The following is a 9,635-nucleotide window of genomic DNA, read 5'->3' as shown; positions in this document are numbered from 1 at the left end:
GTACAAACAAAATAATTATGTTTTATGGTGTGACAACGCTGTGGTTGAGGTCTGGCTGGGTCTGGGCACAAAAACCGCTTGGTTAGGGAAAGATCATGGTTTAGGTTAAAATAATCACTCTCGCGAGATTTATCGCAAATCCGGGGTTACCATCCAGACACGACCCAAGTTTTCTCAAAGTCCCCAGTCCGGTGAACCGCACGTGCGCTCTCTGTGCACACTTCAAGACATCCACGCGCTCAAGAAACATTAAATTTACTGTCAGTCAATTATCTGCAGATAAGGACCCACAAAACAAGTAAGTTGATTTATTTACTGTGTTAATGATGAGAACTGTATGTGCTGATAACTAACAGGTAATATAAATGCAAAACACTTGATAAGATTTTTTGAAGGGTGCCACTCAGGGGGATATTCTCAAAAGCCTACCTGGCACATTCTCCAAATTAGCTGCCTCTCTTGTTATGATGGATGACAGTAATTCAGGACAATATTTTACTGTCAAGTAATAGACAACATTAAGTAAATGGCGCCCCTGTGTGGTATAATTAGTTTAGACACTGGTTAATGCGAAGCTTTGCATGACCATCCTGTATGTTGTGGAGACCCAAAGCGTTTAAAAGGAAACAAAACATCATGAAATAAATAATCACGCAAATACGCAGGCAAATACGTTGTGTAATATAACAATACAGTTGTGAAATAAGCCAGTACATTTTCAAAATTCAGCTTAAATGCATGAAATGTTATTTCCTCATACTTCTTTTCACAATAACAGAGTTTATTGCAGGTATTTTCTGTTTAATTCCAGCTGTTTTTATTTCCTGAGTTCAAAGTCTGTTTTCATATCACAATGTCATTTTTCTCAATTGCCATTTTATTTCATAATGCTGCTCTCATTTTCATCGCAAAGTGGAAAAATGATAGTATTTTAGCTGATTTTTAAAATTTATCGGATTATTTTGCACTTTCATGGTTGTACTATACTATATATTTTTTCTATATTCATTCATATACGTTTATTTATTTCATAATAATGTCTTATTTATTTATTTACAGCAAACATTCTTGCTAATTATAGAATTTGGCTACAGTTTTCTGTTATGTTATTTTTTAAAAATGCAAGTTATCACCACACAGGCATACTATGTGTAATACAGAACTGCAATGATTAGTCTATAGACAGAAAACGAATTGCCAACTAATTGATTAATTGTTTTGAATCATTAAGAAAAAGCCCAAATTCTGTGATTCCAGCCTCTCAAATGCGAAAATGTCCTGGTTTACTCAGTCTCCTATGATAGTAAACTGAATATCTATTACCAGTATCAGTATCAGTATATCCCCCATTCATTTAACTACCACAGGGTAGTTGAATTAATATTGGACCAGTTTCTAAGTTCATAGGGAAGGTTGAAGATAAGTAAAGGACTCAATCAGTATCTGGAGTCCGAGGGCAGGTTCAACAGAAGATTGTATTAAAAGTAAAAAATATAAAATAAATAAAATGGTACAGCCTAAGCTGATGCCACTAGCAGTATGAAACTAGAACTAATATGCAGTTATACACATAATGCCATCATGACTCAGCACAAAAGTACTCAATTGGCAAAATAGAATAAATGTGCTACATTTTACATCTCAAATTTTTCATTCAGAGTAAACACCACAGAAATTTCCCTTTAACTTAAGGTCAACACTGTAATATCTCACAGCAGTAAAATATAATACATGTAGCTCACACATTTCTCCATAGAACATACACACCTGCAGTACCACATGTCGACTGTCTCATGCTGAAGAGTGCAAGAGTTAGCTACGGTAGCTTAGCTGAAAAATTGACTCACCATGACTAATGAGAATAGTTATAACTCACAGCACACAGGTCACTGGATTGGTCATTCAGTCACTCCACTTTTCTGCTGGTTTCACATAACATTTATTAACTTTTTAATAGTGCTGCAACTAATGATTATTTTAATCATTGATTAATCTGTCGATTATTTTCTTGATTAATTGATTGGTTGTTTGGTTCATAAAATGTCAGAAAATAGTAAAAGAGCCCAAAGTGGCATCTTCAAATGTCTTGTTTTGTCCACAATCCAAAGACATGCAGTTTACTGTCATAGAAGACTGAAGGAACTGGAAAATATTCACATATGAGAAGCTGGATCAGAGAATTTGTACATTCTTTTCTTAAAAAGAATCTTCAAAAGGATGAATCAATCATCAAAATAGTTGGCAATTAATTTAATAGTCGCCAACTAATCAATTAATCGTCTAATCATTGCAGCTCTACTTTTTAATATCCACAGAGTCTCTCACTCCCTCCACACTCTTCCTTACTGCCAAGTGTGGGGAGGGGGGGGGACTTATCGTTTTTCCTCCAACAGGAACCTTTGCTACACTATCTAACCAATGATAACTAATGCGAACAAAATCAGTCTGACAGGCAGATGGATTAACCTTAAATATAGGATAAAAGTGATATATAAAATATATCACTTTAGCCATTTAAGGGAGCCCTCTGTCTGTGAAAAAAACAAACAAAAGCACCACCCCACTGCAGCCCCCTGGTGGTTAAGGGGCCCATTGCAGTTGCTTCTAATGCAAATAGGCAAAAACGGCCCTGGTATGGAAATTAGAGGTTGGGCTCACCTTGGGCTTTGGGAAACAGGGATCTTTATTTATCACCATTTTCTGACATTTTATATTATATATATTTTATATACTAATCGATAAATTGAGAAAATGATCGGTAGTTACAGCCCTAGAATAATACTACCAACATTCTTCATCAACATATTTATTTTTCAAAATATATTTTATATGAAGTTATCCATGTTTATGATGTACACCTTTCAGCTGTTATTATTGCCAGTGTTTTAGGATTAGATTTTAGATTTTAGAGTCATTTTTTTTCAAATGACTGTTAAAAATAATCCTCACTTAGTGCAGCACTTTGTTATTGCCTCTGCTCAGACCCTTAACCAACCAGTAGATGCCAGTATAGGAGCAGAAAGTCTTAAGTATCTTTGTGATGAAAATATGATCCCTAAATTCACGCTAACATGGTACGGAGAAAAACAAAATATTGTTCCTCTTTAGTTAATACAATATTAGTGAGTTTCATGCATTTTACTTTGTCCTCTTAGACGAATATTTCAGTTTCAGGAATCTAAGGGTCATTGCAGCACCATTGTTCCTCTTATCAAGAACTGTGTGCTGCACCCATACTAAGAATAAATACCAGGCTCTCTTTTATTTACAGATTTTTGTTCCACCAAGATAAATTATTTAACAGCACATTCTGCAGAAGCCTGAGTACTGTAGTTTGGAGTGTGTGTGTGTGTTTAGAACTAAGGTAAAGTAGCTTGGCAAGAAACCTCTCCATCTCTTTTGTCACTGGAAACCTTTCTGTCTTTGTGTATGTGTGTGTGTGTGTGTATGTGTGTGTGGGCTTTCACTTGTGTGTAAGAAGATACAATGGAAACTTGACAATGCCCTGTTCCATCTCAGTTGTCACTGGTATGCTTTTAACCTGGAGCCTGTAGCAATCCAAACACAGGAAACTTTTTACCATGTGATTCTGTGTGAATCCTGTGCGATTTAAATAACACATTTCTAATTTGTCCGTGCATGTCTGTTAAAATGTGAACTGAAAGCAGACTGCATTGTCTTTTAACCACAAAGTAGTGGAGTAATACTTGTGAGTTTGCTTTTTTCACCAGCAGTGATCTCGGTCACAGATATAGGGGAAGGAAACAAGTCAAACTAGAAAAACCAGCTTAGTTGCTTCAGTCATCATTACACAAGGGAACTCAGAAGGACTACTCTTTTTTTGCTGACACATGCACATGAAACTGTCCTTATCATATCTTATCGCGTCTTTCCTTCTCGAATATTGTTCCTTGGCTCTTGAAACAGCACAGGTCTATGTGTTTTGTGCACTTCAACTTGTTGAATACCAACGCTCTGCCCTCTGCGCAGAGTGCTCAGTGTTCAAGGTTCAGGAAGATAACGAGAGGTGAGTGGCTGACGCATAGCTCGTGTTATGTTACCAAAGACTGAGATCAGATTACTGTTGACAGCTGGTTGGGTGAAACCATAGCTGTATTCAGATCGCTGTGGCTCAAACAACCAGGAACTGGGTCTAACAAAGGATTTTTAAAGAAGCTAAAGAAGCTAACAGAGTGCCTCCTGTTGTTTTTTTAGAAGAGCGTTACCATGGGTAAGAAGACACAACATGGTCTGTTTCTTTTGCTGTGTTTGTCAGGACTTGTTCACTGTTCAGCAGCGGTGCTATTTTGGACGGCTATGGTGGAAATAAGCTATGTTAACAGCAACAATAAGACTGAGGACCGGTATTGTGAGTGTGGGGTGTATGGCCGTAACTCTCCCCTGGCGAAAGCTTCAGGCATTGTTGCACTTCCAAAGGGAGACCCCAAAGGCTGTGGTCAGGATCCTGTCTACAACCGCAATTCCAGCTCACCAGCCTGGATAGCCCTGGTTAAAAGGGGCAACTGTACTTTCAGTGACAAAATAAATGCTGCCAAACGTCAAGGAGCATCAGGTGTGGTCGTGTATAATGTGGATGGCAGTGGCAACAGCACCACTTTCATGGCACACTCGGATGCAGCTGGTATTGTGGCCATCATGATTGGCAACGTTCAGGGCATGGAGGTTGTCAACTTGGTGAAGAATGGAACAGATGTTCACATGATTATTGATCTAGGCAGCCCTCACGGACCCTGGATGGACAGCTACTGGATTTATTTTCTCTCCATTGCCTTCTTCATTGTGACAGCGGCCTCGATTGCTTACTTTGTGTTTATCTCTGCAAATCGTCTTTACAACCTGCGCATGCAAAGGCGCGATGAGAGAAGGCTGAAATCGGAGGCTAAGAAGGCGATTGGGCGTCTACAAGTGCGCAAACTGAAGACAGGGGATGAGGAAACTACCTCTGACTCCCATTTGTGTGCTGTGTGCATTGATGCCTACAAGCCAGGTGATGTGGTGACAGTGCTAACATGTGATCACATCTTCCATAAAGCCTGTATCGAGCCCTGGTTGCTGGAGAAAAGGACCTGCCCCATGTGTAAGTGCGACATCCTGAAGGCCTTGGGAGTTGAGGAGGAGTCAAAAGAGAATATTCCTGATGAATCACCACCAGAGGTCACTGTGATCACAGTAGCAGGAGGAGAACCCATCTACGATGTCCCGCTGTCTAACCCAGAGAGCCCTGACCTAGAGAGACAACAGCATATCTATGAGAACAGGGCCTTCGAGTAAGACTCATAGGCTGCGAGAGAGTGAACAACAGCAACGGGAACTAAACAACATCAAACCAGGACACAGTCAAATTTCCTGTTTGAAATCAATATTTTCTGGGATACAATGATTGAACCACCACAATGGAATCTAATTATGATGTCCTAACAGGAGAAACAATGTCCCTTTTGTAATACAGACTTGTAAATGTTAATGGACTTTGTGTATTTAGCTTAGATGCCATTACATTTTATTTGTGTCCATCTTTGGTGCATGTGTGCAATTATTGGGTGTGTTCATAAAGTTACTCATAAAATAGATTGTTAAGTGAGCAGTAATGGACTGATGCCAGTATCAGTTTACTGTTTTGCATACTGAACACAAACAACACTGGTTATGGAGGAAGTGCTGCAGAGCATATCAGTTTGAAATCGTTGCCAGTTTCCTCAAACAGATAGTCACAGTCCCTCAAAATTAACAATTTCTTTTAAAATTCAGAGCAGAATTTATTATTATTATTACTCCCATAATTAGCAACAATTTGACTTTTGGATTTTATTTCTGCTCTTTTTAAATTGGAATATGTTTTTTTTTTCCCTTTTAATTGTCAGGTTCCTAGGCTGGGTTTACAAACACACCTTATGAACACACCCCTTACTGGAAATACAGCATGACACGCATTGCATTGCGATGAGTAAATAGTATCACCCTAGGGCCTGGGACTTTTAAGACACATGATCCATGGAATTTTTTTTTTTTTTTTTTACCACATATGAAGTAAGAGTAGTTAGTTCCTTCATGATGGGTTTGTAGCTACTATTGAGAAATAGGAAGTCCCACAGTAGTAAATATCAATGAAAGATCATATGACTGCAAAAACTGGTATTTGTTGGATGGGGGAACATTGTCTTTATGTGTTCTGTTTTTTGAAATGATGTATATCTTATAATGAGATGGATTTATCAATCATGGAGTTCTACTTGTTAATATAAAAGCTATACATAAAATATACATATTTCTTTCTTTCTCTAAACAGCTGATTTTCATGTGTATGTACAAATTCTTATTCTTGAGCAGGTCTTCCATGTTTTTTCTTTGAATTATTTTGAATGGAGTTTATTCAGTCCCTGTGGTCTACCTCTGAACTCTCCCATAGGTAAATTTTGGCACATGTTTAACGATTCTTGCAATTTCTGTGATAAAGAGTGTCCCTTGGTAAATGATAAAGCTATAGAATTGTTTCATTTCTTTGTTTGCTGGTGGGGATATGCTGATAATGGTACTTAATATATTTTTCTATATTGAATCATTTTCACTACTGTGTTACAGATTCCAAGAGTCTTAAATTGTTCTGTAAAAATGAATATTACTTGCTGTATTAAATCACATTGATGCTTATTAGAATGCAATAAATCCCTCAAAATGAGGCCAACTTTATGAGCATATGTGCTTATAAGAATGGTGTTTCTGTCTGTGTGTTTGGCAGTCGTAGGATTATATTTGAGAATATGTGAGCGTGTGCGAATAGACAGGTGTGTTCCTGTACGTCAGGCAGGTCTATGTATGTAGCTATGACTCTTGGAGAGGAGGGAAAGTGTAATTACCTCTGCACAGGTGGGAGCAGATCTGCACACACCTTGAGCTTGAGCTGGATAATCATCATATCACATAAGTAGAAGGGCCTGACTGAGCAAGTAGAGATATGCAGCTGCATGGCAATGGAATGGAGAGATTTTTTTTTTCATGAATGCCTTTTAGAAGTACATCTACAGTAATATATGTAACAAAATTGCAAGACTTTTAAAGAATTTTATGAGGCTATAGAGCAGATTGAGTTAGTGTCATTATAAACAGTTGATACACTGTAAAATGAGCTTGTTCTTTGGACTAGTGGTTCCCAACCTTTCTGTCTCGTGACCTTCATAAAATAAAGCATGTGAATTTGTGACACCTCAGCACAAGTTATGGTCTTAACACGAGTTGAGTGAGCAGTTCAAACAAAAAGTTATTTTCCATCTTAGATTGCTTCATTTAAAGGATTTTCAGAGGCCTGAAGATGTGTATGAATCCATCAGGAAAGATATACATTATGATGTGTAACTAGAGGTATCTGGTCACTCCTTAAAATGTTCTCGGGACCCCTTGAGAGGTCATGACCCCCGGGCTGGGAACCACTGCACTAGAGCATAATGTCACACTCCTTATTTATTTTACATGTGCTGTCATTTATTTACTCAGAATCAAGTGCTATATATTAGATTTTTAAAGGATAGGTACTCAGTTTTCCAAGTCTGTTTTAAAACAATATTCAGGTGCCTGAATGAACATTGAAATTGTTTTTTCTTGCTGTAATCATTCCTCCTGTTCATACTGATCATTAAGAGATTCCTTCTGAATGTAAATTATGGGGTTCAAAAGTCCTTGTTCTGTGCAAAATATGTGTAAATGTTTATCTGAAGTTAATATGAAGCTTCATTAATCCAAATTAGTCAAATCAAGCAGATATCTTTCAAAATTCATTTTTAAATTCATTTTCATTTTTAGTTCAGAATTCCCCCTTTTGGTTTCAGTCCTGTCACTGCAGCTCAACAGGGAAATACTATCTGGGGAAACGCAAAGAGGGAATTTGATACCAAAAAGACAAAAAGAAACTTTTTTAGATAAATTTTTGCTAAAAATGAGGACTGTGGATTTTGTCCCCCATGACTTCCATTGTCAGCCCATTCAGGAGGGATCTTTTGATGGCAAGTATTAGCTGGAGGAATGATTAGAGAGAGCAAAACCTCGTTTGATGTTCATATTGGCACCTAACGTATGTGAGACATCATGGTGAGGGGAGGCAGGGGGGAAAAGGTGTAAAGGCTAAAGCGAGTATAGACTAACTGGACGTGAGCTGAAGGCAGAAGTTTTTAGAGAGAGCACTAAAGTCTAGAGATCAGAGGGTGAGCTGAGTCTTTTTTCTCATGGTGTTCCCTCTCCCCTCTGAGGGCAGCGTGTACTGGATTTCAGGCCAGAGCTGTGAGCTCAGCATTCATAGGCCAGATGGTTATAGTAGTATCACAGGGAGACAGAGAATCAATACTGAACTAACTGGCCAGGCTGGGAACAACTGGCAAGCCCTGGGTTAGAGGCACGCTCTGCTCAGCGGTGGCGCTCCTCTGATTTATTGAAGTTGTTAAAGAGAAAATTGAGTCAGAAGGTTTTCATTTAATGGCATACTAGTCTGTGGCTGTACTCTAACACCGCACTTGACCTTCAGTTCCAGAAAAGAATGAAACACTGGAATTAACTACTGTAGTGGTCAGAGAGCTTATCTACCCCTGTACAGTCTAATCACAATAAATATCTCATGCTTTCTGCAGGAAAGAACCTGGAGTAGGAGTCGGTCTGTGTTTGTGGTTAAATAAACAAGAAGACATTGTTTTATGCGTAAGCTTAAGGCCTGTGCTTAATGCTGTGACTCAGTGTGTCCCAGTGAATGTTTATGATGGTCCTGCAACACCACCTGGTGGACAATAACACCACTCGCATTGAATTTGAATTCAGTCCTGGCAAAGATAAAACTCTTCACCAGACAGTCCCATCCTTTTATTTTTTGGTCTCAGATGCTGGATCAATTTCTTGCTTGAGTGGGACGTACAGAGTAATAAATCCTGCCATAATGAAATAGAGTACTTCACTAGCTGTATACTTTAATGCCCCAGTTTAAGAGTTCTGTTGGTCTTCATCTTTGGCCCCTTGTAAATCTTCAACACACACGCATGCACACAGATCTATCTATCTATCTATCTATCTATCTATCTATCTATCTATCTATCCATCTATTAACCTGTCTATCTGTCTGTCTGTCTGTGTCTTTGTCTCTGCTGCAGATGTGCAGCGCCAGCTGAGTGAAAGTAAGGAAAGACTTTGTAATTAGATTATTGTGGTTTGTCTTGTCTCTGGCACTCTTGTCCCAGACTGTCAGAGTAATTATCCTAATGAAGGAGGAAAATTTGATTACAAAAGTGCAGTAAGAAACAAATGAATCAATTTTAGTCAGCAAGCACAACATAAAACATTTTTCTCTTACTGCTTACTCAGACTATTAGATCAAATGCCCTGGTATATATATATAATCCATTCTACACATCTTTAGCCTTTCAATGGCTCAGTGATGAAGTGCAAATATTGAGTATAGTAGCCACAACTTCTTCTCTCCTTCCCTTCTTCCCTGCAGGGTTTATGTCTTTTGGCCAATCAGTTTATGTTCACATTATTAGGGAGACTCAGTCAGTGGCTTAGTGGCTTTTTTAATGCCACAGCATGCTGGAATGTCTGCCAGTATTATCTAATCAGGAAAAGTCTACTTCAAATGTCTGCAT

General features: G+C 38.4%; 1 protein-coding gene across 2 annotated transcripts; it reads left to right on the top strand.

Annotated features, from left to right (window-relative positions):
* Positions 1-128: 128 nt before the first annotated feature.
* LOC122983808 (E3 ubiquitin-protein ligase RNF128-like) lies at positions 129-6,708 on the top strand. Of its 2 annotated transcripts, XM_044353938.1 has the most exons (2): positions 129-298; positions 4,277-6,708. In XM_044353938.1, exon 2 carries the CDS (start codon positions 4,318-4,320, stop codon positions 5,290-5,292), a length of 975 nt encoding a protein of 324 aa, XP_044209873.1. In that variant the 5' UTR covers positions 129-298; positions 4,277-4,317; the 3' UTR covers positions 5,293-6,708. The 2 variants fall into 2 exon arrangements, with proteins under 2 accessions (XP_044209873.1, XP_044209864.1); XM_044353929.1 differs by lacking the exon at positions 129-298 and having other exon boundaries at positions 2,771-6,708.
* Positions 6,709-9,635: the final 2,927 nt, after the last annotated feature.

Source organism: Thunnus albacares, chromosome 1, assembly GCF_914725855.1.
Source record: "Thunnus albacares chromosome 1, fThuAlb1.1, whole genome shotgun sequence".
NCBI lineage: Eukaryota > Metazoa > Chordata > Actinopteri > Scombriformes > Scombridae > Thunnus > Thunnus albacares.
The sequence above is the reverse complement of the archived record's forward strand: the minus strand, read 5'-3'. Positions and strand labels throughout refer to the sequence as shown.

What these genes read in the sequence shown, in the direction of transcription:
- LOC122983808 (XM_044353929.1), top strand. Translation starts at nt 4,228, where the DNA reads ATGGGTAAGAAGACACAACATGGTCTGTTTCTTTTGCTGTGTTTGTCA.